This window comes from Kockiozyma suomiensis (assembly GCF_038497685.1).
Source record: "Kockiozyma suomiensis strain NRRL Y-17356 unplaced genomic scaffold V2V93scaffold_16, whole genome shotgun sequence".
Classification (NCBI taxonomy): domain Eukaryota; kingdom Fungi; phylum Ascomycota; class Lipomycetes; order Lipomycetales; family Lipomycetaceae; genus Kockiozyma; species Kockiozyma suomiensis.
In genome coordinates this window covers 272,210-299,699 of record NW_027117679.1, presented here as the reverse complement: position 1 = coordinate 299,699, position 27,490 = coordinate 272,210, and the positions used below count along the sequence as shown (strand labels likewise).

The 27,490-nt window shown below is 44.7% G+C and overlaps 12 protein-coding genes across 12 annotated transcripts; 7 read left to right on the top strand and 5 right to left on the bottom strand.

The window, feature by feature from the left end:
• Window positions 1-41: 41 nt before the first annotated feature.
• Window positions 42-2,352, bottom strand: V2V93DRAFT_94769 (uncharacterized protein). Its single transcript, XM_066912829.1, has 3 exons — window positions 2,034-2,352; window positions 1,896-1,964; window positions 42-1,822 (listed from the first exon to the last, which is right to left on the bottom strand). Exons 1-3 carry the CDS (start codon window positions 2,163-2,165, stop codon window positions 281-283), a joined length of 1,743 nt encoding a protein of 580 aa, XP_066763546.1. The 5' UTR covers window positions 2,166-2,352; the 3' UTR covers window positions 42-280.
• V2V93DRAFT_350795 (kinase-like domain-containing protein) lies at window positions 2,230-5,557 on the bottom strand. The gene is made up of 2 exons (XM_066907972.1): window positions 4,571-5,557; window positions 2,230-4,514 (listed from the first exon to the last, which is right to left on the bottom strand). The coding sequence occupies exons 1-2, from the start codon at window positions 5,084-5,086 to the stop codon at window positions 2,541-2,543; spliced, it is 2,490 nt and encodes an 829-aa protein (XP_066763545.1). The 5' UTR covers window positions 5,087-5,557; the 3' UTR covers window positions 2,230-2,540.
• V2V93DRAFT_375617 (GPI transamidase component PIG-T) lies at window positions 5,438-7,466 on the top strand. Its single transcript, XM_066911540.1, has 3 exons — window positions 5,438-5,826; window positions 5,885-6,582; window positions 6,646-7,466. Exons 1-3 carry the CDS (start codon window positions 5,477-5,479, stop codon window positions 7,386-7,388), a joined length of 1,791 nt encoding a protein of 596 aa, XP_066763544.1. The 5' UTR covers window positions 5,438-5,476; the 3' UTR covers window positions 7,389-7,466.
• V2V93DRAFT_407504 (transcription factor S-II, central domain-containing protein) lies at window positions 7,306-10,064 on the bottom strand. Its single transcript, XM_066912686.1, has 3 exons — window positions 9,889-10,064; window positions 9,405-9,826; window positions 7,306-9,346 (listed from the first exon to the last, which is right to left on the bottom strand). The coding sequence occupies exons 1-3, from the start codon at window positions 9,902-9,904 to the stop codon at window positions 7,496-7,498; spliced, it is 2,289 nt and encodes a 762-aa protein (XP_066763543.1). The 5' UTR covers window positions 9,905-10,064; the 3' UTR covers window positions 7,306-7,495.
• A 106-nt stretch (window positions 10,065-10,170) lies between these two features.
• V2V93DRAFT_375614 (uncharacterized protein) lies at window positions 10,171-11,007 on the top strand. Its single transcript, XM_066911539.1, has one exon. It carries the CDS (start codon window positions 10,227-10,229, stop codon window positions 10,977-10,979), a length of 753 nt encoding a protein of 250 aa, XP_066763542.1. The 5' UTR covers window positions 10,171-10,226; the 3' UTR covers window positions 10,980-11,007.
• A 34-nt stretch (window positions 11,008-11,041) lies between these two features.
• Window positions 11,042-16,478, top strand: V2V93DRAFT_375612 (phosphatase 2C-domain-containing protein). The gene is made up of 4 exons (XM_066911538.1): window positions 11,042-11,253; window positions 11,308-12,218; window positions 12,274-15,222; window positions 15,279-16,478. The coding sequence occupies exons 1-4, from the start codon at window positions 11,136-11,138 to the stop codon at window positions 16,386-16,388; spliced, it is 5,088 nt and encodes a 1,695-aa protein (XP_066763541.1). The 5' UTR covers window positions 11,042-11,135; the 3' UTR covers window positions 16,389-16,478.
• A 256-nt stretch (window positions 16,479-16,734) lies between these two features.
• Window positions 16,735-18,060, top strand: V2V93DRAFT_388667 (uncharacterized protein). Its single transcript, XM_066912337.1, has 3 exons — window positions 16,735-17,146; window positions 17,212-17,302; window positions 17,360-18,060. Exons 1-3 carry the CDS (start codon window positions 16,875-16,877, stop codon window positions 17,732-17,734), a joined length of 738 nt encoding a protein of 245 aa, XP_066763540.1. The 5' UTR covers window positions 16,735-16,874; the 3' UTR covers window positions 17,735-18,060.
• On the top strand, window positions 18,061-20,350 carry V2V93DRAFT_375610 (pseudouridine synthase). The gene is made up of 5 exons (XM_066911537.1): window positions 18,061-18,600; window positions 18,678-18,699; window positions 18,757-18,823; window positions 18,900-18,952; window positions 19,010-20,350. The coding sequence occupies exons 1-5, from the start codon at window positions 18,477-18,479 to the stop codon at window positions 20,202-20,204; spliced, it is 1,461 nt and encodes a 486-aa protein (XP_066763539.1). The 5' UTR covers window positions 18,061-18,476; the 3' UTR covers window positions 20,205-20,350.
• Window positions 20,351-20,467: 117 nt separating this feature from the next.
• V2V93DRAFT_375607 (eukaryotic translation initiation factor 3 subunit J) lies at window positions 20,468-21,851 on the top strand. The gene is made up of 3 exons (XM_066911536.1): window positions 20,468-20,596; window positions 20,673-20,806; window positions 20,892-21,851. Exons 2-3 carry the CDS (start codon window positions 20,797-20,799, stop codon window positions 21,692-21,694), a joined length of 813 nt encoding a protein of 270 aa, XP_066763538.1. The 5' UTR covers window positions 20,468-20,596; window positions 20,673-20,796; the 3' UTR covers window positions 21,695-21,851.
• V2V93DRAFT_375604 (kinase-like domain-containing protein) lies at window positions 21,739-24,184 on the bottom strand. Its single transcript, XM_066911535.1, has 4 exons — window positions 23,969-24,184; window positions 23,698-23,915; window positions 23,486-23,636; window positions 21,739-23,407 (listed from the first exon to the last, which is right to left on the bottom strand). Exons 1-4 carry the CDS (start codon window positions 23,981-23,983, stop codon window positions 22,193-22,195), a joined length of 1,599 nt encoding a protein of 532 aa, XP_066763537.1. The 5' UTR covers window positions 23,984-24,184; the 3' UTR covers window positions 21,739-22,192.
• Window positions 24,185-24,200: 16 nt separating this feature from the next.
• V2V93DRAFT_375602 (glycoside hydrolase) lies at window positions 24,201-26,514 on the top strand (the record flags this gene model as incomplete). The annotated part of the gene is made up of 2 exons (XM_066911534.1): window positions 24,201-25,396; window positions 25,507-26,514. Coding segments are annotated over exons 1-2 (1,870 nt in total), but the record flags the coding sequence as incomplete, so codon positions are not given.
• V2V93DRAFT_375601 (uncharacterized protein) lies at window positions 26,450-27,455 on the bottom strand. The gene is made up of 2 exons (XM_066911533.1): window positions 27,148-27,455; window positions 26,450-27,083 (listed from the first exon to the last, which is right to left on the bottom strand). Exons 1-2 carry the CDS (start codon window positions 27,414-27,416, stop codon window positions 26,678-26,680), a joined length of 675 nt encoding a protein of 224 aa, XP_066763535.1. The 5' UTR covers window positions 27,417-27,455; the 3' UTR covers window positions 26,450-26,677.
• Window positions 27,456-27,490: the final 35 nt, after the last annotated feature.

Here is a 27,490-nt window from a genome sequence, read left to right as displayed (position 1 = left end):
TTTAAATGTTTATTGACTTCCTAGTCAAGCCATTTAAACCCTAAATTCATTTTACACTTCTATACTGTAGAGCGAGCAGATAGACTACAGCTTTTCATTTTACGCATCTGCCTAAAATTATTTCTATTTCTCATGTGGGTGAAAACAAATGATGATCCCATTAAAATTAATTAATGGGCGGCGTTGGCATTCATCAATAATGCATTAGAGGGTAGAGAAGAATGATTTTTTTAATAATGTTGGTTTATTTCACGCTACATTTCATACTTCAGAAATTATCTTACTCCTCTTTGGGGGGATTAACCTCAGGCTTCATGGCCGGGAACAACAAAACCTCCTTGATGGTATGACTGTTTGTCAAGAACATAGTCAACCGATCGATACCGGCTCCCCATCCACCAGTAGGCGGCAATCCGTACTCGAGCGCAGTGCAAAACACTTCATCAACCAACTGAGCCTCGTCATCTCCTTGATCCTTCTGTCTAGCCTGCTCCTCAAAACGCATGCGCTGGTCGAAGGGATCGTTAAGCTCGGTGTAGGCATTTGCCAGTTCCTTGGTTGCAACGAAAAGCTCGAAGCGCTCGCAAATACCGGGCACGGAGCGGTGGTACTTGGCAAGAGGCGACATCATCTGCGGGTGACCCATGATAAACGTTGGGTTAATGCAAGTATCTTCAAGGAAGTCACCAACCAACTTGTCGAGCATTCGGGCGTTGGTAAGGGGAGGTGGGCACTGAATTCCGTGCTTGTCGAGAACGGACTTGAGGAACTCGCCAGTCTCGGCCGTGTGCAGCTGGTCTCCGGGCGGGAACTTGACGTTGAGCTTCTCTTCCAAGGTGGGAATCATATCCATACGCTTCCAAGGCCTTGAAAAGTCAATATCGTAGGCGATTCCGTCCGGACCCTGAGGCTGGTATTTGATCTTGTAGTCTCCAGTGATCTCCTTCACCATCTCGGAAAATAACAGCTCAGTGGTATCCATGAGGTCATTGTAATCAGCATAAGCTTCGTAAAACTCGCAAGTGGTAAATTCTGGGTTGTGCGTCATGTCGATACCCTCATTTCTGAACTGACGGCCAATTTCGTACACCCGCTCGATACCTCCGACGACCAACATCTTCAAGTACAATTCGGGAGCAACGCGCATAAAAAGATCCATGTTGAGATCGTTGTGGTGAGTGATGAAGGGCTTAGCGGTGGCGCCTCCGGCGATCATGTTCATCATCGGGGTCTCGACTTCGACGAATCCCCGGCTGTCAAAGAAACGGCGCATATAAGAAATAATCTTGGACCTAATAATAAACTTATCTCTAGTTGAGTTATTCATAATCAAATCAAGGTAACGCTGTCTATAACGGCTCTCCTGGTCCTTGAATCCGTAGCGGTCGGTAGGCAGCATGTGAAGCGATGGAGAAAGCAGCACGACCTCACGGGCAAACAACGACACGGTACCTTCACCACCACGTTGGGGTTGAGTGCGACCCGGGTAGCCCTTGACACCAATAATGTCACCTCGAGAAAGATGTTCATGCATGGCCGCAAAATCCCCAGTGGCATCCTGTGCCTGGCATACGATCTGCACCGAGACACCTTCAGCACGTAAATCGTAAAACTTGAGCTTGGCTCCAGATTCACGCTTGACGTAAATACGACCGGCAACGGCAAGAGTCACTTCGGGAAGTGTTTCACCGCGAGTAAGGTTAGCGTACTTGGTGTTGAATTCGCCGAGCTTGGTTGTAACGTGGAACTTGTGCGGGTAGGGATCAGGATTATGAGAAGCACGTAAAGCATTGATTTCACGAGAACGAATCTCAAAGTATTGCTAGAGAGAGCAGTTAGTATTTGGCCAACAAAATCAATTGTGCGTTTGAATATAAATAAAAGTAATAACTTACGTTAGGAGTCAGCTCATCCTCCTTTGCACCGGCCGGCTTCTTCTCGGCGGCGACAGCTGCCTTCGCTTGCTAAATATCAACAATAGATTAGAATGCTTTCCTTTTCATTAACATATCTCTTGAAGGTTTTATAAGTACCTTCTTGGCTGCTAAATCGCGTTGCTTCTGACGCTTCTTGAGCTCAGTCTTGGATACTTGCTCACCAGTCACTTCGTCGAGGTAAGTTTTTGCCAGTGTCTCGGCAGCGGCATCAACTGCTTTATCAGACATAATTCTATTATATTTTATTCTGCCAAATTATTCTGAAGAAAAATTACAAATTCAAGATATAAGTTGATAAATATTCGTTAAGACGCTGTAGCTCGATAAAAAAATTTGTGGTGACTCAGAGTTTATTTCTAAACTTTAAAGTACCAGGCCACAATTACATACTTATTCAGATACATAACCGTTACATATAATCAATCACAAACTAGAAATAGATAAAAGAAATATATGATCAAAAGAAATATATGATCTAATGAACAGTTGAACCAAAATACAATACAAATTCTCATGAACTGCCTTACAATCATATTAAAGCAATCAAATACGCCAGTCTTCCCTTATAAACAGAAATCTATAGACCAAATTCATTCTAGCTAGTTATACATGCTGTGCAGTAGCGTGCTGGTGTCCCCCTGCACTGACCTGATTTGCACCCGGAACTTTCTTCTGCAAAGAGCTGTTTGCGTTTTGTTCTTGCAGTTTGGCCAATCTTGCTGCTTTGACCAGCGGAGCAAGAGAGCGCAAACTGTCGGCCTGCTGTAAGAATGGATGCTCGAGTAGCTCAGCCGCCGACGCTCTTCGATCGGGATCGACTTGCAATGCCCAGCCAAGAAATGCTTTAAACACAGTCGATAAGGCACCAGGATCCTTCAAATCTGGCGTACCATTCGTAGCAATCAAGTAAAGTGCACGCATGGGCGATTCAGTAAGATATGGAGGCTCACCTTCAATCATCTCAATCGCCATGATGCCGAGGGACCAGATATCGACTTTCGGACCATATTCTTTTCGTGAGACAACCTCAGGAGCCATCCAGTACGGCGTTCCGACCATTGTCGTACGCTTTACTGAAGTGTCTTGAATTTGCGCACAAAATCCAAAATCAGTCAATTTGATCTCACCAGTTAGCGATAAGAGAACGTTGTCAGATTTGATATCCCGATGAATAACGCCCTTTGCATGCAGATGCTGAAGTCCAAACAAAGTCTCTTTACAGACGGCCGCAATTTGACCTTCAGACATCATATTGTACGTCACGACATCAGTCAAACATCCACCTTCCATGTACTCCATAATTACCCATAAATCTCCTGTGAAAAGAAAACTGTCAATAAAGTTGACGATATTGGGATGTTTGCTTTCTTTCATCACAAGAATTTCATTAATAATAAGCTCTTTCTGTGGCTGCTGCTCAAGATTCATTTGCTTGATGGCAACACATAGATTAGTGCCAACTTGATAAGCCGTGTACACACCACCGCTTGCACCCTGACCAATCTTTCGCAGATTGCGATACAATCGCGTTGGGTCCCCGGTCGAGCAAATGGCTGTCAAACGATTTATCAATTCGGCATCACGTAACCGCTTCAACTCACGTTTGCGAGCAGAAGCAGCCTGTCTATCAGCATCTTGCTGTTTGGGAGCTTCCGATACAGTAGACTTGGGTTGAATAAAACCGTTCTGTTGCTGCCGTGGCGAAGTTTGCTGCCGCAATCGACGAGGAGATTCTAGCAAGATATCGCCTTGTCTAAGTTTTGGAGTCTGATCGTTTTTGGGAGGTGTCTTGACTTCCTCTGTGAAGACAGCATTGTCGTCTTTTTGCTTTACTGATCGCATTACTGCGGAGTCAATCGAAATGTTGGCGTCTTCCTGATTTTTTGCCAGCTCCGGCGATGGTGCAAGCTCGACCGGTGATGTCAGTGGCGACTCGTCGAGAGGCTCAGATGGAAGATCTTTCTCTCTGTATTTTTGCCAGCTGACACGCTCTTTTTGTATCACAGTCTGCAAGTTTTGTGAGCTCTGCTTATGGAGCGTTGATGGCATAATCAATGGTAATGGCTGAGATATCGATCGGAGCGAAGGCTTTCGTCCACTTTTCTGAGACGGAGAAATTGGTTGCGACGGCGAGAATGCCATAGGTGACTGTGGGAAAAGAGGTTGCGGACTGAACGATTGTTGCATCGTCTTGCTTGATCCGGGAGGTTTAGGAGCCACCCGATTTGGCATCAAACCATTGCTGCTTCGCGGAGGTGGAGCAGGGGCCGGTCGCGGGTTTTCAAAGGAGTCCTCAGTGTGTCTTGGAAAATACGGGGAGCGGGGTGGGGGAGGATTGTAGTGCTGCAATACTTGTGATGCGGCCGGTGAGGCAGGAGTAGAGGGAACGAAAGAGTTCGAAGCCATATGTTGATGACGAGCATGATCAAACTTATGCCAAATCTCGTCTTCAGGTCTATGGGACTGGATGTCGGAGTAGAAGGCGACGATATCCATTACTGCCTGTGGATTGCTCTCCTGCTCAGATTGTGAGATACCAGAGTCTGCCAAAATTTTTTGCCATGCAGGAGGTAGGCCCTAATACAATTATCAATGAGAAACACTCAGAATAATTCGTCAACACTGATACATACGGTAAATTCACGTGTTTGCAGGTTATATCCGACGTGAGTAACATGCTGCGTATTATACGGTCCTGAGATCTCAAGCACTTTTTCAAACTTGGGAGGACCCTTGATCGATGATACAATTGAGCTGAAGCTAAACTTTGTCGATCTTCCAGAATCAGTCTTGCCTGAGGACCGCCGGCTGGAAGTAGCGGTGCGAGGAGTAGCAGGCGTGATTGGCGTAAGCGGCTGTTGCTGGGCTATAACAGCCGAAGAGGGCATCGGCGGTGTGGACACGTACAACGAATCCGATACACGTGGAGAAGAGTTTGACGCACTGGAAGAAGATACAGATGCTTCCGGAGCAATGCTTGGGGAGGCGGCGGCGGCGATCTGAGGTATGTCGCTGGATGTCGGCGGAGCGTCTGTTGTTGTGAGGCGTCTGCCGCGAACTGCGGCCGCTGCTTTGGAGAAAGACGGAGCAGAGGGGTATCGCCTTATCTTTGCAATAAAGTCGTCTTTGAGAGCTTGCTGCTTCTCCATCGTTTAAAAATGTTGTTGATGCTGATGCTGCTGATGTTGCTGATGTTGTTGATGATGTTGCTGCTGCTGTTGTTGTTGCTGTTGTTGTTGTTGTTAGCAGACAACTTTGCAGAAAACGGACAACTATCGCTTGACGATTCCAATCAAGTAATTACTATTCTCTGCACTTTTAGATCACTTCCATTGAAAAGCGTACTAATCCACAGGTTTATTCGCACACTCTCAAGCTGCTGTTCACCTTTGCTCTTCTCTTCATCGCCCCTGACACGTTTATCGTCTCCAGACGCCCCTGTCAGTCACGTGTAGTCACGTGGGACACGTGCGGCTGGTGCCGGTAATAAAATCTATCAAGCATCAAAGTACACCAACAACACAATCGGCGATGGTGCGATGACTGGACTCAGAATAATATTTGTATGTCTAGTTCAGGCACTACTTGTGTGTGGATACTACGAGAAACTTGATCTGCGTCCATTGCCGCGAAACGCGCTCCTCGCATCCTTCTCTTTCTCTCTGTCGTCAGAACTAGCCCCTTCAGTTCGCGATATAACACACTATGGAATTTTTCCCCGCAGCGTGGGCCAGATAATTAAAAGTGCGCATGCTCACGAGGTGCATTTGAGGTTTGCACAGGGTTGGTGGGATGCATCTGAGTGGGGATCTTTACCCGAGCAAGGTGAATTTGCGGGCGGAACTGGCGTCGAGGTGTGGGCGTGGATGGAAGGTAGTGAATTGGCAGAGTATGTTTACTTTTCCTGTTTAGAATTATTGGGGCAATATACTAATGAGTTTTGCTAGAGCCGAAAGACGCTGGTATGAGCTAGTCAATGCCCTATCTGGTCTTTTTTGCGCTTCTTTAAACTTCGTCGATTCCACACGAACAACTATCAATCCGCTCTCCTTCAGCCCGTCATCTCCCTCTTCATCTGACAAATTTTTATTCCATGGCTCTCTTCCACGCGAAACCGTTTGTACAGAGAACCTGACTCCATTCGTGAAGCTTCTACCTTGCAAGGGACGCGCCGGTATTTCTAGTTTACTAGACGGACACAAGATCTTTGACTCAAAATGGCAAAGTATGTCTCTTGATTTTATTCCCGAATGCACCTACCGCGGCTGCAGACTTGGCATGTCGCAAAAGATAAACGTCGTGCTTGATGTCTTACGTTCCCTCGAGAGACAAAATCATGCTCCTGTTCCGATACCACGTCCAGTTGAGCGATTGATGTGCGACGAATCGAAACAATACCACTCGTCAGAGAAATGTTTCCCTTTGCCAACAGCGCCGACAGTAAAGTACAAAATATCGGATCTCTTTGGGAAATCAGTGAACAGCAAATGTGCTCTTGAACAAGTTGACGATACAGAACTGAACGAGTTTGGAGAAAATGCCGGATATAACATTTGTGCCCACATTACTGGGGCCTGGAGCTTGAGTCGGCAAGGTGGAACCGTTCTGAGCAGTTATGATACAAGAGCTTGCTTTTCCTTAGTCGGTCCGTATTTATATATATATATTTTTTTCAATATCGATATTCCGGTACTAATTACGAATCTAGAAAACGAGGAGTTCAATCTTTCATTTGACACAGATAATACATCTTCAGTATCACCGATCTCGCATGCTCCTGTCCACATTCAGCGCTCAATGACGGGCCGCGGACAACAGCACGGGGGTATACAAACCATCATCCGCAACCCATCATCCAGTTCTGATATCTCCGTAATTTACTATGAAGTCCTTCCTTGGTATATGAAACCATATCTCTCATCTATGACGACTCATGTATCCGGATATAGCAGTTTCGATCCAGTTCAAAAGATATTATACAAGCCATTTTTAGAGCGCGTTCGCGGAACTTATCTTGAAATGATTCTTACGATCCCTGCTGCCTCGTCATTAACAATATCTTACGATTTCGACAAGACTTTGCTGTATCTGGCAGAATACCCACCTGACGCTAATCGAGGATTCGACGTATCTCCTGGAATCCTTCGCGTTATATCTTCATCTCCCGAAGATGCGTACGTGATGCGGACATCAAGTTTACTACTCGCGCTCCCGACGCCGGATTTCAGCATGCCGTATAATGTTATCATCTTGACAAGTACAGTTATGGCTCTAGTGTTTGGCACCGTATTTAATATTCTCGTTCGGAGATTTGTTTACGAAGAAGACATTGAACGAGAGTATCGCGGTAGAGGAGGTTTTAAAGGAAGGCTGAAGGAACTTTTTAAAAGGAAAAAAAGTGCAAACGAAGATGACAAGAAGGCGAAAAAGATTGAAGGAACAACGACATAAATTTGCTTAAAATACAAAACTTGTAATTTGCATACACCACCAATATAATTATATATTCCTCATAATCCTGAATCTGTTATACAATGACACTATACTTATACACATTCTTACACTCCGTTGCCATTTTGCTGGTACCTTTTAACGACAGTAATTAGATAAAGAGGGTCCGATGCTAATGCCGGATTCGCTAGTACTTCCGGTGAACTGAGGATGATTTTTGTCAAAAGCTCATTCGCGTCCTGCGGCAAACCCAACGCCTTAATTGTTGACCCTAGAGCAATACTAACCGCCGAATGTTGCTGCGATAAAGGAGGCGGAGACTGCTGTGGCACAACCGGGGGAGAAACTCTAGTTGGGTCATACTCCAATTCGTAAGATTCTGCCCTTAAACCTCGACTGAGCTCGTCATTGTTGTATTGCGGATGTTGTAATCCGACAACAGGCTGATTTGATTGATGTGTAGAGCCTCTATTAACTACATATACTCCTATCAAGCAAGACTGAGTGACAACTGCTGCAAAGTCAAACCCACTGATTCTAGATACGAAGTCCGGTACAGGACCACTAGGAGTCATTGGCGCCAGATACGCGTCTTTGACAGCAGCGGATTTATTCCTCATAACACCATATCTGTCACGAGACTCGAAATAGTCAAAAAGTTTATCAAATCCTGCTTGACCCACTGCATCCTGCGCTGTAAATTTTACAGCCACGAGATCGCGAGTGCTTGCCACATTGAACAAGTAGCTCGAAGCACGATCGCGCGCCAGTCTACCGTCAATATCAACGCTGGTGGGTACGACATCACTCCAGCATTTGGAGTATCCGTCAAATGCAGGACCACCGACTTGTACAGCGTGCGCAGAGAAATTACCTACTGAAACCATATTCATTTTGCCCTTCCAGATGATTGACTGCGCAGCAGACAAAGTTGGTGACTGCGAATCGCTAGAATTAACTTTCTCGTTTTTATCTTTCTCTTCATCTTCTGAATCAGAATTTATTAATCTGTCAATTTCATCGTCCTCAATTTGTAGCTGAGATCTTGTTGGCGAAGGAGATCGAGGTGCAAGAGGAGGTAAATCTCCTGATTCCTCATCCGGTGTTGCTGACGGGCTACCAGAATTTTGCAAACCTGGCTCGGCATCATATTCCTCTTTTTGCGGAGAAAGAGATGAGTATTCGGATCTGTAGTCGGGCGAATAAGCGCCACCACCACTACTAAACGGCGAAGCTGATCTGCGAGGCTCGTAATTCACAGCAGTAGGACCGCTTGAGAATGGCCTTTTGCTTTCTAAATCTTCGTCTGTAGTGGCCTGCACACTAGAGTCTGGGTGCAGCGGATCGACATCTCCCACAAACTCCTCTCCCTTGTGCGTTCTTCTGATTCTTGGAACTTCCACTTTCTGAAGCGTACTCTGAGATATACTTTCTTTTCGCACTGCCTCAGCAAGTTTTTGTAATTCAGGATTCATCAATTCGTCAGGAGACATGACGACTATGTGACTGGGTTCCAGTTCTCCAGAGAGTACGCGAGCTCGTAATGCTTCATTTTTGACATCTTTAAGGTTGAATGAGATTGTCCTAAATTTGTCTCGATATTTATGTCCCGGATCCTTAGAGTCTTTGATTGCAAAATGCTCATATAAGGCGTCTTCGATAGCTAATGTCAGCTGCTCTGCGAATGACGAAGCAGTTTGGTCTTCTTGAAGAAATAGCGACTTATTATTAACCGCTTCATTGACCGCTTTTTCAAGAATAGCAAATATGGCTCTAGCAACTGATTTCCGGACGTTGTCGGATATGGTATCAATTGACGCGTTTGGTTTGTTTGCTTCTGTCTGAGTCGTATCTGCAGCAGGAGCTGGCGTAGTATTTACAGGCGACGAGATTGATGGCTTTCGTCTTGAGACTTGCGGTTTTTCTTCTTTTTCAACAGCTTTGCGTCTTTTCTGTGTCTATACACTCAAATCAACAAAATGACAACGCCAAAGAAATTGAAAGACTCAAACTTACCTGAATAGCTTTTTCCTCGTCTTCCCCCTTCTTGCGATCAAAATACCATTTGTGCAAATCTGGCCGACATTGCTCGCAGAAATACTTCTCAGGCACTCGATCTTCATCAGTTACACCCATTGTACATTCAGTATGCTGCCATACAAGACAGTTCTCGCATTGAGCCATCAGCGGCTTATCGTCATCTTCCTCTAGGCCGCAAACGCATCGCGTAATAGATCCGTCATCGACCCATTCTTCCCCGTTACTATCTTGATCGTTCTCATTTGTGCCTGATTCTGTAGGTTTCTTTTTCTTTGATTTCTTGCGAGAGGTTGCCGCTGTTGATCGTGAGCGCTTCTTTGGAGGTGCTAGATCGGGCGATGCGTCTCTGAGAGCAGCTGAATGAACTCCTTTTGTGGCTCGAGACGAGCGTCTTGGTTCTGTGCATAATCGATCAGTATAAAGATATCGCGTAAGCAAAAAGGAAATACTAGGACCGTACCTATTTCCGCAGCCATTCATAAATATATTGAGATATATTGATTGTTTGGGTTTTGTGTTTATGCGAATGAATCTCACTTATAGATTCCCTTCAGAAATACTATCGAATGAGCTACAGTGCACTGATATCCGGTATAAGATCAGTATGTTTACAATACAATTGTACTTGTGGATGTGTGCATCAGCAGGGAGAGCTGGGAGACCAAAGAATCTAGCGATGACGTAGAAAACTCTATTCTGTGTTCTGAGATGCACGCTGAGCTTAGTAATTTTCAGCACACATCTTGTCTCTCAAAGATATATCTTACTCTCTTTCTTTTCGTTTGGAGAAGCAAAAGAATGCAGGTACTTTTTAGGCCTACTGCGGTAATAAGAGTAGAGGATCCGCTTGTTAAATACACACATGAAGGGCGAATACACTGCACAGCTTGCGATCTGCTGATAGGAAGCGAGCAGCAATGGAATGCTCACAAAACTACGCCTACCCATAAAAGTCGAGCTCAGAAACATGCTGAAGCACAGAATCGGAAAGCTAAAAGGCATTTGACAGAGAATGGCGAAGATAAAGAGACAGACAAAGAGATCAAGAGGGTGAAGAGCGGGAATGGCGGTCTTCCTGAGGATTTCTTTGACAACTCGATGGCAGAAGAAAAGGAAAAGACTCCAGATCTTGATGCTGAGTGGGCAGCTTTTCAGAAAGATATTGCTTCTGCGGCAGCTGCAGCAGCGCATACGAATACAAATACAAATACAAACGTAATTATTGAGCATGCGCCAGAGCTTTACAATCAGGGTGCGGTATCTCCTGATCTACGGGAGCAGCATGAGCAGGAACGACATACAAATCAAGAGGTGTTGCAGAATGACCTTTATCAGCAATTTGAAGAGCAGAAGGAGTTTGAAGAACGGGTACAAAAGCTGAAGGCAATGCGGGAGCAGATGAAGAAGCAATATACAGATAGCAAAGGTGATATTGAAGATGCCAAGAAGCTTCATACACAGGAAGAAGGAGGAGAAGAAGAAGATGATGATGATGATGAAGATCAAAGCGACGATGAAGATAGCTTTGCATTATTTAGAAAGAAGCGATAATGTATCTATATTGTATATTGTAACATATGCTAAAACTCCCTTAAATTGGTTTCAATGAACCGCCGCATCTCCCAATCTTATTTGTGACCGCCTTCTCCAGTAAGTCAGTCTCCTTCTCCGCACTATCCGCCGTCTACCCGTGTATTCCTCTGCGTAATGAGCTCCGATGATCTGACCTTTCCGAGGTCAGTCTCGGATGAATCAAACGGCTCTCGTGAAAAGCGGAAAGGCGGTGGATTTTTGGGCAAGCTAATGCACAGAAGAGACCATGACCGTACGTCCTCCTTTGATTCTCTATCCTCTACTCACTTACTTACCTCTATCCAAGTGCAAAATGGGAAATCCTATCCAAATCACAACGACACCTCTGCTATATTCTCAAAGCACAATACCAAGGTTCGCGACCGTGACCGTGCTGACTTTGGAACAGTCGCCTCAGATTTTAGTTTCCGGCACTCTGAACCCGATTCAGCCTCTGTCGCAGAGTCAGCCTCGTCCGCAGCTTCCTCTCGTCGAGATGTAAATTCAGATATGTTTTTTTTAGATACTCATCTTGATGACATGTCCGGGGTGCTCAAGCCTGAGTTCCAGCAGGCGCAAGACCGCACTGCACCAAAGCGACACTTCATTCGAACTAGAAAGCTCATCACCTACAATCGAGCCGGAGCAGCAGCTTCCTCAGCTTCTTCGTTTTCTTCTTCTCGTAAAGGCACATTTTCTGATCCTGGAATTTCACCGCACACACTAGTCTCCCCCTCGCCTGTTGACAGAAAACAGTCGATCCCTCACACCGGTTGGGATCCGCCTGAATCATGGGGAGTAATGCGTGCTGATTCTGACTTGGGCCCAGATCAAGAGGCACAGAAGCAGCCACAAGTGACTCCGCGTCCGAATGCATCACCAAATCACTCTTCAACATACTACGTGCGTGTATTTCGTACAGACGGTACCTTTTCAACAGTATCATGCCCCCTTGATACAACAACTACAGAACTATTATTGATCCTGGGTAGAAAGTTCTTCTTGCCTTCAGCAGCACACTATCAGATCGGATTTAGGCGACTAGGATTATTACGGATTTTAAACGCTGACGAGAAGCCGCTTATGATACAAAAACGCATGCTAGAATTATGTGGCTATACAGAAGATGATCAGATTGCCGGACTTGGCCGAGAAGACTTAGGATATTTATGCCGATTTTTGTTTATCGATGCTTTCACAGCTTTGCCTATTGACAGAGTGAGTACTTATAACTCCAAGAAAAAAAAATACCGACTAATTGATGATGTTTTAGGTTGTTGAGGATTCTTTGGTGACTAAAAGACAATACGCGACTGTTGACCTTCAGCGAAAAAATCTTCTCACTTTACCTGACTCTTTATACCGCCATGCTTCAGAGATAATCAAGCTAAATCTGTCATGCAATTTGTCGCTTGATGTACCGGACCATTTCATTGAGTCCTGCTGCAATCTACAGGACCTTAAATTTTGCGGAAATGAAATCACTCATATGCCGTCAAGCATTGTGTATGCCACAAAACTCAATTACCTGGATGTCTCGAGTAACAGACTCGAGTCACTCGAAGAAGCGCAGTTCGAAAACCACGAGGCACTCATTTCCCTAAAAGCACAAAATAATTGTCTATCCACTCTTCCGCCTAGTTTAGTGCATCTTCGCCATCTCAGATATCTTAACCTTTCGTTTAATTACCTTGCAACCTTTCCTCTTGAAGTCTGCAACTTGGTTACACTGCTCGAGCTTGATGTTTCTTTCAATTCGATATCTGAGCTACCCCCTGAAATCGGCCAACTCTGCGCTCTCGAGACTTTGGCATTTACAAATAATACCTTGAGCGGTTCGTTACCAGAAACATTTGAAAATATGACATCATTGAAATTTTTGGATATTCGCTACAATGAGTTGACCAATATTGATATCATCATGACCTTACCACGTCTAGAAGTCTTTTTCAGTTCGCATAACTCGGTTTCACGACTTGAAAAGTATTCTCGAAGAATGCGAGTGCTACATTTAAACCAGAATCCAGTTACGCGATTTAATATATCACTGCCAATGGGAACTTTATCTTCAATCAATTTAGCCAATGCTAAGATGTCAAGTTTTCCGGACGGGTTTTTTGATATGATTCCAAATTTGGAAAAGTTGAGTCTGGACAATAATCATTTTGGTGCTATTCCTCCGGAAATAGGTAAATTGAAGAAGCTGGTAAAGTTTACCTGCGTTGGAAATAGTCTTGCGTCCCTGCCTCCAGAAATAGGATTTTTAGTTGAATTGAGAGAGCTGGACGTGCATAGTAATTCACTCAGCAGTCTTCCATCTGAGATTTGGCATCTATCAAATCTGGAGATACTGAATGTTTCATCAAATAATTTGGAAGCATTTCCGATTCTAATCTATCATGGAAATTCTAGTATTGGTACATCTTCTGAAACAAATACCTTGAAGCCTATTCCCAGTTCCGAGGAGGTGAATGAATTTAGCGGTAATCGACGGCCTTCAAACATTTCGGAACTATCCACTCGTAGTCCGCATGACATGAGCTTCAGTATGTCAGATACTAATTCAATGCGAAAACCTAGTACGTTTTCATCGGACTCATCGAATGGGAGTAGAAAGGACTCTACTGCTTCGACGTCACGGTTGACAAATACGATTGCACAAAGTTTAAAATATTTATATTTAGCAGATAATCAATTAAATGATGATTGCTTTAAGGAGATTTCATTCCTTTATGAACTTGTGGTTTTGAACTTGGGATATAATTTTTTAAGTGAGATACCTTTGGGATCTATTGGTCGGCTAACACAGCTGCGCGAGTTATTCTTGAGCGGAAATGATCTTACGAATCTACCTGCCGACGATCTTACGCAAATGAAAAAACTCAAAATTTTTCATTTGAATGCTAATAAGTTGTTGACGATTCCAAGTGAGCTTGCCGAGATTCGTGATCTGGAAGTGCTGGATGTGGGCAGTAACTCTTTGAAGTACAATATTTCGAACTGGCCTTATGATTGGAACTGGAATTTCAATTTAAAGCTAAGATATTTGAATCTGTCGGGAAACAAGCGACTAGAAATCAAGCCTTCACCAAACACTCGCTCAGATCACGATCTTTCGGATTTCTCGCGGTTGAAAAAACTGAGAGTACTGGGTTTGATGGATATCACGCTTACAAACTCGTCGATCCCGGATCAGACTGATGATAGACGTATACGTACTTCCGGCACAGAGGTGCATTCGATGTCTTATGGAATGGCCGACACTCTTGGATCGCTATATCATCTTCCGTATAATGACGTGGTTGTCGAACGTTTTCGCGGTAGTGAAGACGAAGTGATTTTTGCGTTATTTGATGGTAATACAACTACTCGTCACGGCTCTAAGATTGCAAAATATGTACAAGAGAGGTTTGCTAGTGAATTAGATACCGAACTTATGAATTTACGCGAAGGAGAGCATGTGCCTGCCGCACTGCGACGAACATTTCTTAGTCTTGATAAACAGTTGGGAGCTATGACTATGGATGAGCGAGACGATAAGAATCGGTTGGCGTTTGTCTACACTGATGTGGACGAACAGCCTGTGATCGGACCTGACGATATGAGTACGGGAGCATGCGCCACCGTCGTCTATATTGCCGGAAACAGATTGTATATCGCAAATATTGGCGACGTCCGAGCCATTCTCTCTAGGACGGACAGAGAATTCCGTGTTTTAACAAAAAAGCACGAGCCCGCATTTTCGCCTGAAATTGATCGGATTCGTGAAGCAGGCGGATTTGTATCTCAAAACGGAAAACTTAACGACCAAGTTGATGTATCGCGTTCCTTTGGATATTTCAATCTAGTTCCCTGTGTTCAGGCTGCGCCGTCTATTGTTGAATGTCAGATTCGCGATATTGATGATCTGCTTATTATTGCTAGTCGAGAATTATGGGAGTATATGGATAACCAGACTGCAGTTGATGTAGCTGCTACTGAGCGCGATGATCCGTTGCGGGCCGCGCAAAAATTGAGAGATTTGGCGATCGCATATGGATGCACAGATAAGATTGTGGTGATGTGTGTGGCGGTGGGTGATTCGAGCAAGAGAAAGCAGTTATCCGCGCAACAGAGGGCGAGATCACAGGGTGTGTCGTTTGGCTCGTTTTCAACTGTCGAGGAAGAAGACTTGTTTCCGCAATTGAAGAGGAGGCGTGCAAGGAACTATCCAGAGGATAATGTATGTACAAATTATAATTATCAAGTCAAAGGTCTGCCTAGCTAACGAATAATCAGGGACTTTCGAGACTTGGCGACGAGGTCTCTCCGCCTGTTGGCGAGTTGGCGATGGTTTTTACTGATATTAAAAATTCAACATTGCTGTGGGAGACGTCACCAGTGGCTATGGGCTCAGCAATCAAGATGCACAATTCGATAATGCGACGACAGCTGCGCATAGTAGGCGGCTACGAAGTCAAGACTGAAGGTGACGCATTTATGGTATGTTTTCCTACTGCTACCGCGGCCATGGTGTGGGCATTTAGTGTGCAGAGTCAGTTGCTGGTTGCGCCGTGGCCGGCTGAGATTACAGACTCGATCGATGGAGCGGAGGTGGTCGATGAAGACAACACATTAATTTATAGAGGACTGTCGGTGAGGATGGGTATTCATTGGGGCTCACCTGTGTGCGAGCGAGATCCGATTACTCGACGAATGGATTATTTTGGCCCGATGGTGAATCGCACTGCGCGAATATCTACAGTAGCAGACGGCGGGCACATCGCGGTTAGTCTTGACTTTGTTGCAGAAGTGAAGCGAGTCGAGGATGCGTACAAGGAGGCAGATGGGGATATCAATCGACTGGCTGCGATCTTTGGTGATGATTTACTTGCGAGAGCGATTGATCGTGATTTGAAGCTGCTTCACGGTTATGGATGGGTGATGGAGACCGTTGGCGAGATGAAGCTCAAGGGACTCGAAAACACAGAGCTAATTTCGATGATCTATCCCAAACGATTGGCGGCACGCATGAAGATTGATGTGCCGGACAATTCGGCGGCGAGTCGAAGCGCAATTGCTAATGCGAAACGCACCAATCCGGTTTACTCAATGATTGCATCCCTGCGTGATGTATCGCTCCGACTGGAGAAGCTGTGCTCGTATCTGAACGGCGGATCGCTTTACGAGGACTCGTGGGCCAAATTTGAGACTATTGTTGATGAGATATCAGATATTGGCGAACGCGACGAGGCGATTGCGGCATATTTGGACCACACGATTACGCGGATTGAGAATGCGGTTACGACGATGCATGTGCGGGCTTTGGCTGGTCCGTTGCAGCCGAACGAGCAAAGGTCGATATCTGATTTGCTAAGAGAATTGCACAATCTGAACCTGAAGCTCTAGTGAGAACAATACATTATTATAGTGTTTGTATATTATAATTCAGTGTAAATACAGATATCACAGAGTCACAGCACGCTATTTGCAAATCACAGAATGTAGTAGACTATTTTTGGTTATAGTTTCCGCAGATCCGGGGATCAGAAGGGCTGATGGCTCCGATCTGAGGCAGCCCGATGCCAGGAATGCTCAGCGTACCCTTTTATAGTTACTTTGCAGACGCGTCGGATATAGCTAGCAGTTACGCGTTTAGGGCATATAGATAGTAATTATGTCGCGTTTATGCAAGAAACAGTGGGTCGCGTCGCAACGCGTTAGAAGCAAGGGGCCACCCTGCGCTTGGTCAGACTATTCTTAAAAGCAACCCCGTTTCCCAGATACTTGTAAACTATTTGCAACCTAAGCTATCTCTTGATTTTTTGGACCTTACATTCGTTCTTTTATTTGTCTTTTCTCTGTCTTTTCTGTGTACTCTCGTTTATCATCGCAATGTCGAGTCCCAGGCAAACAGTAAAGACGCGAAAGTGGCGCGCTGACGAGGATTATCAGCTCTTGCTGCTATACTTCCAACACAGAATTGATCCCTCCTTTGCGACTGGCAAGTCATATCTTCCTCGTGAGTTCTACGAGAGAGTACGCAAGGAGTATAATGTGTGGACGCAGAAGAAGATGGAGGGCTGTTCGTCGCAGCATATTGTCTCGTTCTTGAGGACCACGTCGTCTATTACTTTAAGATTGACTGGTATTAGACGCACATGCGAGTACGTACTTGAGTCAGCTTATGATATTAGTGCTGAGAAATTGGGATTGCTGACGTATAATTTAGGAATATTATAGAGTATCATACTCAGCAACCGGGCGTAGACCTCTTTGACGACGTCAACCTCGGGATCAGAAAGGCTGTCATTCGCAATATGGTTAGTTTCATTATATTCTTTTTGAATTTGTTATGAGTGGGTATTAACATGATACAGGCATACTCCGAACATCATATTGCCCACATCAATCGCAAAGTCTTTGATCTATACAAGTCTCATCTTCACTCTGAGGAAGCCACTCTTCAGTTTCCAAAGCAGCAGCAGCAGCAGCAGCAGACTCCACCAGCAAGTCCTATGCAGCGCACAAGCTCGCAATCTCTGCAATCCATGCAATCCACTCCCCAGGCGCAGTCTTCACCCAAATATATGGAATACACACCGTTATCTCCGCCCACAATGCTGCTCACTCCACGACATAGCTTCTCGTCTGATTCAACAGTCTCATCGCCAGTTTCAGATGCGGGCTCGGATAGCAAAACCGATGAGGTCAAGTACAAGTGCTCACTGGCCATGATCCTCAATCCTGCTTGAATAGAAAAGAATATGAACTGGTCAGCACATGCCTTTGCTCAGCTATTCGCTTTGAGCTAGCATCCAGCCCGGCTGCGATACATTAACAGCTACGCTTCTACCCTATGAAACCCCCGGTTTTACCGCCAGACAGCAGGTTTTCTTTCCAAGCAGCTATCAATATCTAGAATAAGTCCATCTAGAGAGATAAAACTAGAAGGGGTATATGGTAAAAGAGGCAGGATGGCAACTAAAACGGAAAGGTATATATGTACATAATCTAGATTCTATTCAATGTATTGTATACATTGTTTTCAATAATTCAAAAGGTATTTTCACTATAAAACGTGTTTCAGCATTTGGTATGAGGACACAAACACATCTGTAGAATAACATCAAACGCGATCTTACTACTATTCTGAGGGGTTTAGTACTGCTGATTTATTCAAGGGTTTTGTGTGTTTTTAAAGTCTCAAAATTTTTTATAGTCCTCGAAGAAAAAAAAAATCTCCCAACAGCGACACAAATCTGTTGCAAGTTCACCACTTTCGACTTTGACCACACGATATTTTCTGAAACTGAATATTCTTCGTGTTTTGGTTTGTTTGTTTAGAAAAGGAATCATTGCACTATCGCTTTCGAGAAATCTTAGGCGTATAATCAAGCACTAGCGAAAGCGTGTGCTCACATTTTTAAAACTGCTTTATCTGTTTTCTGTTTCTCTTTTTTCTATTATTTATAAACAGCATTAGTTGCCAGCAAAATGTCTACCGAGGTATCTGGTTCTGATCAGTTTGTGATTAAGCCTGAGAATGTTAATGCTAGTGTTGATACTTCGACATGGCCTCTTCTTTTGAAGAACTACGATAAGCTTGTCGTGCGAACTGGTGCGTTTTCTCTTTTTTTTTTATTGATTTTTTTCATGAATCATCTCCGCTCATATATACTGACTACTGATATTTAGGACACTACACTCCAATTCCAAAGTGCGTTTTGTAGAATGATATGAAGTTCGTAAATCAGGGCTAACAGATTTGAACTAGTGGAAGCACGCCTTTGAAAAGAGATCTCAAGAGTTATATCAGCAGTGGTGTCATCAATCTTGACAAGGTATGCGATTATATGCAATTACCAGCTCTAGAGTTGATTGAAAGATGAGACTGACTTGATTGTTTTTCGTATATAGCCGAGCAATCCTAGTAGTCACGAAGTTGTCGCTTGGGTCAAGCGAATCCTGAGGTAGCAATTTTTTTTTCTTTCATTTATATATAATACACATAACTAATTAATGAATAGGGTCGAGAAAACTGGTCACAGTGGAACTTTGGATCCCAAGGTCACTGGATGTCTGATTGTCTGCATCGATCGTGCCACCCGTCTCGTAAAGTCACAGCAAGGTGCAGGAAAGGAGTATGTGTGCGTGCTTCGCCTTCACGACACGATCGAAGGCGAGAAGCAGCTTGTTCGTCAGCTCGAGACACTCACTGGTGCGCTTTTCCAGCGCCCGCCTCTGATCTCGGCTGTTAAGCGTCAGCTGCGTGTGCGAACTATTCACGAGCAAAAACTGATTGAGTTTGATAATGACCGCAAGCTTGGTGTCTTTTGGGTGTCTTGCGAGGCAGGTACCTATATTCGTACTCTGTGCGTGCACTTGGGACTCTTACTCGGTGTTGGTGGACACATGCAGGAACTTCGTCGTGTGCGATCGGGAGCGATGGGCGAGAGCGACGACATGGTGACGCTACACGATGTGCTTGATGCGCAGTGGACGTATGATAACACTCGCGACGAGTCGTACTTGAGACGTGTGATTAGACCTCTTGAGTCTCTACTTATTGGATACAAGCGAATCGTCGTCAAGGACTCGGCTGTCAATGCAGTCTGCTACGGTGCAAAGCTTATGCTTCCGGGTCTGCTGCGATACGAGGCCGATATTGAAGTGCACGAGGAGGTTGTGCTGATGACGACCAAGGGTGAGGCTATTGCCCTTGCCATTGCGCAGATGTCGACTGTCGAGCTGTCGACTTGCGACCACGGCGTTGTGGCAAAGGTCAAGCGTTGCATCATGGAGCGCGACACTTACCCCCGCCGATGGGGTCTGGGACCTATTGCTCTTGAGAAGAAGAAGCTAAAGGCCGATGGCAAACTTGACAAGTACGGTCGCACTACTGAGGCTACTCCCGAGACGTGGAAGAAGGGATACGTTGATTTTAATGCTAACGGCCAGGCTAATCCCGATGAGGAGATTGAGGACGCAAAGCCTGAGGCGAGCAAGCCTTTGATTGAGGAGGTCGCTGAGGCCAAACCGGCTGTTGCGGATGAGCCCGCGGAAGATGAAAAGAAGGAGAAGAAGGAGAAGAAGGAGAAGAAAGAGAAGAAGGAGAAGAAGCGCAAGGCCGAAGAGGAAGCCGGATCCGAAAAGAAAGAAAAGAAGCGGAAGTCGGATGACGATAGCCCGGAGAAGAAGAAGAAGAAGAAATCAAAGGAGTAGAAAAAAGCTGGTTGTAGTAATAGTTATTGGGTTTATTACGAGTTTTAGTGTTTCTTAATTGGGTATAACTCGAATGTAGCTTTAGGTTCTCCTTTTTTTATATGTTCATATAGTTTTGCAATTCATTTTATCTGTTTTATAAAAAAGCTGCTGCTAATACTTCCCAGGCTTGCACCACTCAAAGTGCAACATCCAACTACTGAAAAATAAAGAACTCAAAACCATTATGTCGTTTGTTTCTCTGCGTAAAGCCACTGCGTACTCGGCACGATGACTTTCTCGTCGGAGTATGACCTTTAAAACACCAAAACGCTTGAATATAGGCAGTGGAATATTGCTCTAAACACAGGCTAAACATATAAAAAATGAAATATTAGGGTTTATAGCATTTGGTAAGAAAAAAAAAATTAGAAATCTAGAGCGGCGCAAGTGACATCGAACATATATTCACACTTCAATTCTCCACAGCAGGAAGACATTCTTTAAATATAAAGAGAGAGTTGACAGTATTCCGGTCAGAGAAAAAGAAAAAAAAAAAGAAAAGAAATTTATCTGCGAAGAAAAAAAGTTAACAAGCAGAGCATAGATAACAATGGCTTGGGGTACGTAATTTTTATATCTCACAGCATGATTATGTGACCCTTTTCAACAATTAAAAAGCACGCTGACATTGAAAAAACTGCAAAGATGATGAAGAAGAAGAATCTCCTAGCGTTCTGGCTCCCAAATCTAAATGGGATGACGAAGAAGACTCCGACGAACCGATTCTAGATTCATGGGATGCCTCGTCTTCAGACGAAGACAAGCCCAGTGTTCCAGCGCCACAACCTAAGAAAAAGGTACCACTTTCACAGAAGATTGCCGAACGTGAAGCCGCGAAATTAGCCGAACTTGAAGAAAAACGGAGGAAGCTTGCTGAGATGGAAACGCCGGATCAGAGACGGGCGAGATTGAGGCAGATTGAATTAGACGCGGATCTTGACAATGCTGCGGACTTGTTTGGTGATGTATCGATTGAAGCAGTTGGCAAACCTGAACCCGCCGTTGCGTCCTCTGACTCTGCATCGCGACAGTCGACTCCTAGTAGCTCTGCTGCTTCTCCCGCTGCCGAGAGTATATCACCCGCGGAGATCGACATTGCTACACTCCCTATATTCAAGGCTAAAACTAAGTTAGATTTTGAAAATCTAGCAGAGAAACTAGGCGAGACTCTGTCAACTCTCACCACGAGCCCAAACTACTCCGTTATTCTCCTACCGCTCCTGCTCAAGGGTCTCGCCGGCCCTCTGAATTCCGAGCAGGTGCGTCGTCTTGCGAGCACGCTGACAGCTATCAGCAATGAGAAACTTCGTGAAGAGAAGGCTGCCGAGAACCCAAAGAAAGGAAAGAAGAAAGGTAAGCCGACGCTGAGCGCTGCGTCCGCCAAGATTAACGATACTGTCGACACGACAAATTACTCAAAGTTCGACGAGTTTGATGATTTCATGTGAGAAGTTTGCGTACTGCTGCATGATAGAAAATAGCAGGTCATAATTTGAATGTAATAAGAGTAATTGAAAATTTAATTGAAGCCAATTTAAGGAAAGAGAAAAAAAAGGTACATAGTAATGATTATATCTTTATAAGTATAAAATAAAACTAAGAAACACAAACCTCACGGAGACATTGCAACATAGATGCTCATTATTAGTGAAAACTAGAATAGACTTGAGAAAAATAGCAAATACCAACGTCGAAAGTAAAAAGAAATAAAAATAGAATAAAAACCAGCCAAATTACCCAAGATCATAAGAAGTGTAAAAAAAGAATAATAATAAAAATAAATAAAGAAAAAAAGAAAACAAAGATGAAAACCAAGACAGAACATACAAAAGTTCAAAATTACACTTCTTCTTTCTAACCCACACAACTCATTTATTTCAATGCAAGGACAAGTAGAAAGACAAAAAGGAAACAAAAAACTTGCAGGAAAAGAAAAAAGAAAGGATTTACGATACCATAACTGGAGTTTTAAAATGCTGCGCCCGCTCTTTCCGTCGTTCAAGCAAGGTAGCACCACTCAGATTCAGCTCAAACTCTTTGCGCTTATGATTCGCTCGTTTGTTCTGGGTAGAAGGCGCTGCTCTTGGCTGGTTATTTGACATATGCACGTTACGCAGGCCCGCTTCGACCTGTTGTAACCGCTCAGCAGAAGAAGAATTACTAAACTCTTTTTCTTCATCCTCGTCTTCTTCGTTAAGCATGCCGAGGTTCTGTGCGCCACCTTGTTTGCGTGCGCGTTCTTCCTCCATACGATGCACCGCATAGGAAATGTCAAAGGCCTCCTTGAGCGCGTTAGTAGCCGGTGATCGACCACCACGGCCGGCGCCTGGTGTGGCGATAATGTCTATCATCATCGGGCTCATTGCTTCCGACGAGCTAGGAGGAGCATCAAATGCGGGAACAGTGGGGACGTCAGACTGTGTGATCCAGGGATGCTGCAAGAATTGCTCAATGGTGTAGCGGCGTTCGGGATCGACAGTGAGAAGATGCGAGACCAGATCCTTTGCGCCTTTACTGATGGGGTCCCACCAGGGACTTAGAAAAGTGTACTGGCCACGGGCAACCTTTTCGGTAAGCGATTGAATGCTCTCGTCGTAGAATGGCGGGAAGCCGCAGAGTAAGGTGTAGAGCACGCAGCCGAGAGCCCACATGTCGACTGACTTTGAGTAGCGCTCGTCCTTGACAATTTCGGGTGCAGTATAGCCAACAGTGCCACATGGCGTCATCGTCTTCGAGTCCCAGACGACTTTTGAGAGGCCGAAATCCGCAATTTTGATACGGCCGATTCCACCGCCTCCAACGCCGGGGATAAACTCGCCTTCGTCAGCCTTGTCCTCGTCTCCGGGTCGCAGCTTGATCTCTTTGGAAGGAATGAAAGGTGCGGGGTAGAAGAGAATATTTTCGGGCTTGATGTCGCGATGCACGATACCTTGCTCTTCGTGTAGATACCGCAGCGCCTCGGCAACTTGGACAATGACGTGTCGGGAGAGGTCTTCTGAGAAATATGTCAGCCTGACAATTTGGTGGAAGAGTTCGCCGCCGGGAAGAAGCTCCATGATGATGTAATAAAACTGGTCAGACTCAAAAAAATCAATGAGCCGGACGATATTTGGATGGTCGATTTGCCGCAAGATCGAGACTTCTTTGAGGATACTTGCACGCTGTTTAATAAAAAAAAAAGTTAGAATTAGCTTATGCTTGCAATCAGGAGAAATCATAAGAGACATAAGGATTCATACGTCGACCGTCTTCTGCTGCTTTTTGGCCTCTTCTCCGAGATGGTGACGATTATTTTCGAGGGTCGTGATGTCGTATTTGCGCACGACTTTGATGGCTGCGATCTCGCCAGTGTCTCTGCTCTGAGCTTTGTACACATTTGAAAAAGCTCCACTAAAAGAATCACAAAAAAGTAAGATAATGAGATATACAAGAGGAAAATCAGTAAACATACTCGCCCATCTTGTCGAGCAAAACCCATCTGTCAAGGCCGGGGTAGGAAGGCAACTTTGATTTTAGCTCATTCTCCTCGGCGACTATGCGCTGGATGGCGGTCTCAAAATTCTCCTGCTCGGAAGAATCGGGAGAGGCGGAGTCTTCAAGAATCGCATCCTCATTTGTGCCGTCGCACTCGTAAGCTTGCTTGCCGTGCCGGATGAAGTTCTTGAGGTTCTGCGAGCGGGAATTAGTAATGGATGCGAGAAGTGGGGCAGCGTGGACAATACCTCTAGGACGGGCATTGCAGGGCCGATAAGAAAGACAGTATATAGATGTGGACGTAGATACAGACAAGGGAGCGAGTAGAGAGAAGAAGATAATACGAAGGACCAGAAGAAGAGAGTCAGTCAGACAAAAAGATGGCTGTTTTTGGAGTACGGAAGCAAAAAAGCGTGACGAGAGAGATAAACCTTATCTGGAGCGTAGTGCCTCTTCGTTGCTCTCTTTGCGCATGTGTCCGCCCGTTTTAACACTCTATTCGATGATATATACAAATATCAATTGTTTAATCGGAATTAAAATCAGTCTGACATACAAACGTATTACAAAATAAATCTATTTATAAGCGCGGCCCTGTAATTACATAATCACGACGTCACATCGAGGGGGTGTGCACAAATTACAATTTCATTGCTATTCCTATAACATACGGCTATATCATCGGTTGCATAGCAGCTCAGTACTCTACTCATCTTTAATGAGCTTTAATCTGCCGCAAAAGCTACCCGATTTTGGCGACCAGGTGCGCAAGGCTGAAGACTACGTCTGGTCTCGAGCAACGACGGCTTCATCGTCATCAGCAAACTCACGCGGATTCTTACCGATGTACAAAGACAAGCCTCAGAATTCTCGTTTTGCGGGGCCTGATTCGAGACGATCGCGGTGGACCGGTCCGCTGTTTCTGTTTGGACTCGTTGTCGTGATATTCTACTTCATGTCAAGTGGTAGCGACTCTTTTTCGTCGAAACCGAATTCTATTTCTGCGAAGGAACAGCAAGCCGCAATCAAAGAAGCCTTTCTTGAATCATGGAATGACTACGAAAAATACGCTCTAGGAAAGGATATTTATAATCCAATCTCTAAGAAGAGCCGCAACATGTACGGCGAAAGTGGCCTGGGATGGATTGTTGTCGACTGTCTTGACACAATGATGATAATGCACTTGGACGAGCCGCTACGTGTTGCCAGAGATTGGGTCGCAAATAACCTGACTTATGATCTTGACTGCGAAGTATCCACCTTCGAGACAACGATACGGATGCTAGGCGGTCTGCTATCGGCGCATTATCTCTCCGATTACGATGACTTATATCTCGAGAAAGCTGTCGATCTTGCAAACAGACTCATTGGCGCATTCGACTCCTCGTCAGGCATACCGTATGCCGACGTCAACCTGCACTCTGGCGTCGGTCGCAAGAGTCCAGCAGACGGTGGTGCAAGCAGTACAGCTGAAGCCACATCATTACAGCTTGAGTTCAAGTACGTGGCTAAGTTGACTGGCGAGTCATTGTATTGGGAAAAGGCAGAAAAGGTCATGCAGGTTGTAGACAATAACCATGCTGAAGACGGTCTTGTGCCAATTTTTATTCATCCAGATACTGGATTGTTTTGGGGGAGCAACATCAGACTTGGCTCAAGAGGCGATTCTTATTATGGTAAGTGCTTGCCCGCTGAAAATAACAAAAAACTATATATATATATATATATATAAAAGAGATAGAAAAGGATATCTCAAATTACGGCCAAAACTAACAAACCATTACAGAATACTTGCTAAAACAATACCTGCAAACCTCGAGCAGAGAACCGCTGTACAGACAAATGTACGATGAGTCCATGACCGGTTTGAAAAAACGACTCATTAAGAAATCAAAGCCAGGCGGCTTGACTTTTGTCGCTGAACTTCCTCATGGCATAAATCAAGCTACTGTCCCGAAAATGGACCACCTCGTATGCTTCTTACCAGGAAATCTTGCATTAGGCGCCACAAATGGGTATTCATTACAACTCGCGCAACGAACAAGTTGGACAGTTGCCCAGGCGGCAGATATGAAGCTGGCAAAAGAACTCATGAAGACCTGCTACGAAATGTACACTGTCACCAAGACTGGCATCGCACCCGAGATTGCGTATTTCAACACGGAGGATTCAAGCACTGAAGATATTACGATCAAATATCAGGACTCACATAATCTTCAACGTCCTGAAACAGTTGAGTCGCTATTTGTCATGTGGCGAATTACAAAAGATCCTATTTATCGTAGATGGGGCTGGAGCATTTTTGAAGCGTTTCAGAAGCACGCGCGGTTGATGAATGGGAACGGGTACAGTTCATTAGAAAACGTGAATGAATTGCCGCCACGATTCAGAGATAATATGGAATCGTTTTGGTTGGCAGAAACGTTAAAGTACCTGTACCTTCTTTTTGAAGACGATGACACGGTGCTGCCGCTCGATAAAGTGGTATTCAACACTGAAGCGCACCCGTTTCCGAAATTCAAACCTGAGCCATTGTTTAAAACTGGATGGAGTCGGAAGGCTGAGAACGGCGAGGCAAAGTTAACTACCGCGCCTGCCGATTTGGATATTCCAAAGGGTGCTACTATTCCTAAGCGGCAGCGCGAGCCGAAACCTAGGAAAGGCGGGGGACGAAATCCACCACCGGTGGTAAGACTAGAGTAGTAGTGTATATAGCTTTTTTTGTTTTTTTTGTTTTTGTGATTATAGACCTTTCCGTCTATTATAAGGTATTATTAATTATGAAAGCGCAAAAGTATAATAAAATCAGTGTATACGCCAATATCGTTAAACCATAATACAAGGACCAGCCAACCAATAATAACGCGAACCTATACCCAAGATCATAAATTTCAACCAAAACCAATCTTTAATTACAAAGATATATTATATCAGGCCGTATAGAATACCACACATGATTATACTGAGATTCCAGAAAATTGGCGATCAGCAAGACTTATAAAGTCCGGTTCATGTAGACTCATGCTTAATCTCTGCTGATATTGCTGCTGCTGCTGTTGCTGCTGTTGCTGTTGCTGCTGTTCAGCAAACTGCTGTTCACTTTCTGAAAATTCGTCGGAGGAACTTCGAGTCTCTGTCAACGGCACAGAAACCACAAAACTGTCAGGCACCAACTGGGCATCTGCCAATCCGTAGTCTTCAAAATGCCCGGTGCGTAAACTGGAGCTCGAACCACTGTGCGCAAGACGTGGTGCTGCCGATGTTGATGGTGACGCCGGCGCGAGGATATTTGAAAGAGATTCCGTGGATATCAGAGACGGTGTTCTTCGCTTTGGAAGTTTTTGAGTGAATGGCAGACGAGAACTAGACATTATAAGATCGAAATATCAGTAATTAAGATAGATCAGAATAGCATGAACTAACACACCGATCTCGACGTCCAAAACAAGACAGCCAATGTGCATGCACGGTTTCCCCTTGATTACTGCTTCTCTGTGATCTCAGAAGCTCGGTACTCTCTCGCAACGCCTCATCGTCGTCGTCGTCGTCGTCGTCGTCATCTTCATCGTCTAAGGTATGCAGTTGGCGATCTCGCATTTGCTCTGCATAAAAGTTGAAATCCGAGTAATACGCAGGCGGCGGATCCGCCCGAGTAGCAACCGGTTTCTTTTTTCTGGGTCGACAACAGCAAAACATAGTGCCTGAGCTTGTATTATTACTGTCGCTGTCGTTGTTCGCTTGAAAAAGAGAAGAGAGAAAAAGTGAAAACT

Excerpts from the sequence above, each read along its gene's own strand:
- V2V93DRAFT_94769 (XM_066912829.1), bottom strand. The coding sequence starts at position 2,165 with ATGTCTGATAAAGCAGTTGATGCCGCTGCCGAGACACTGGCAAAAACT. Across the intron at positions 1,965-2,033 it reads GCGATTTAGCAGCCAAGAAG|CAAGCGAAGGCAGCTGTCGC; the intron begins GTACTTATAAAA and ends GTTGATATTTAG. Across the intron at positions 1,823-1,895 it reads AGGATGAGCTGACTCCTAAC|CAATACTTTGAGATTCGTTC; the intron begins GTAAGTTATTAC and ends TGCTCTCTCTAG.
- V2V93DRAFT_375610 (XM_066911537.1), top strand. The coding sequence starts at position 18,477 with ATGTCTACCGAGGTATCTGGTTCTGATCAGTTTGTGATTAAGCCTGAG. Across the intron at positions 18,700-18,756 it reads CACTACACTCCAATTCCAAA|TGGAAGCACGCCTTTGAAAA; the intron begins GTGCGTTTTGTA and ends GATTTGAACTAG. Across the intron at positions 18,953-19,009 it reads TGGGTCAAGCGAATCCTGAG|GGTCGAGAAAACTGGTCACA; the intron begins GTAGCAATTTTT and ends ATTAATGAATAG.
- V2V93DRAFT_375604 (XM_066911535.1), bottom strand. Across the intron at positions 23,637-23,697 it reads TTGCTCGACAAGATGGGCGA|TGGAGCTTTTTCAAATGTGT; the intron begins GTATGTTTACTG and ends TGATTCTTTTAG. Across the intron at positions 23,408-23,485 it reads AGCAGCAGAAGACGGTCGAC|CGTGCAAGTATCCTCAAAGA; the intron begins GTATGAATCCTT and ends TTTATTAAACAG.
- V2V93DRAFT_375617 (XM_066911540.1), top strand. The coding sequence starts at position 5,477 with ATGACTGGACTCAGAATAATATTTGTATGTCTAGTTCAGGCACTACTT. Across the intron at positions 5,827-5,884 it reads GAAGGTAGTGAATTGGCAGA|AGCCGAAAGACGCTGGTATG; the intron begins GTATGTTTACTT and ends GAGTTTTGCTAG. Across the intron at positions 6,583-6,645 it reads AGCTTGCTTTTCCTTAGTCG|AAAACGAGGAGTTCAATCTT; the intron begins GTCCGTATTTAT and ends TTACGAATCTAG.
- V2V93DRAFT_375612 (XM_066911538.1), top strand. The coding sequence starts at position 11,136 with ATGAGCTCCGATGATCTGACCTTTCCGAGGTCAGTCTCGGATGAATCA. Across the intron at positions 11,254-11,307 it reads GCACAGAAGAGACCATGACC|TGCAAAATGGGAAATCCTAT; the intron begins GTACGTCCTCCT and ends CCTCTATCCAAG. Across the intron at positions 15,223-15,278 it reads GGAACTATCCAGAGGATAAT|GGACTTTCGAGACTTGGCGA; the intron begins GTATGTACAAAT and ends ACGAATAATCAG.
- V2V93DRAFT_350795 (XM_066907972.1), bottom strand. The coding sequence starts at position 5,086 with ATGGAGAAGCAGCAAGCTCTCAAAGACGACTTTATTGCAAAGATAAGG. Across the intron at positions 4,515-4,570 it reads TGCAAACACGTGAATTTACC|GGCCTACCTCCTGCATGGCA; the intron begins GTATGTATCAGT and ends TAATTGTATTAG.
- V2V93DRAFT_375601 (XM_066911533.1), bottom strand. The coding sequence starts at position 27,416 with ATGTTTTGCTGTTGTCGACCCAGAAAAAAGAAACCGGTTGCTACTCGG. Across the intron at positions 27,084-27,147 it reads TGTTTTGGACGTCGAGATCG|TTCTCGTCTGCCATTCACTC; the intron begins GTGTGTTAGTTC and ends TATAATGTCTAG.
- V2V93DRAFT_388667 (XM_066912337.1), top strand. The coding sequence starts at position 16,875 with ATGTCGAGTCCCAGGCAAACAGTAAAGACGCGAAAGTGGCGCGCTGAC. Across the intron at positions 17,147-17,211 it reads GGTATTAGACGCACATGCGA|GAATATTATAGAGTATCATA; the intron begins GTACGTACTTGA and ends CGTATAATTTAG. Across the intron at positions 17,303-17,359 it reads AGGCTGTCATTCGCAATATG|GCATACTCCGAACATCATAT; the intron begins GTTAGTTTCATT and ends AACATGATACAG.
- V2V93DRAFT_407504 (XM_066912686.1), bottom strand. Across the intron at positions 9,347-9,404 it reads ACGAGGAAAAAGCTATTCAG|ACACAGAAAAGACGCAAAGC; the intron begins GTAAGTTTGAGT and ends TTGAGTGTATAG.
- V2V93DRAFT_375614 (XM_066911539.1), top strand. The coding sequence starts at position 10,227 with ATGCAGGTACTTTTTAGGCCTACTGCGGTAATAAGAGTAGAGGATCCG.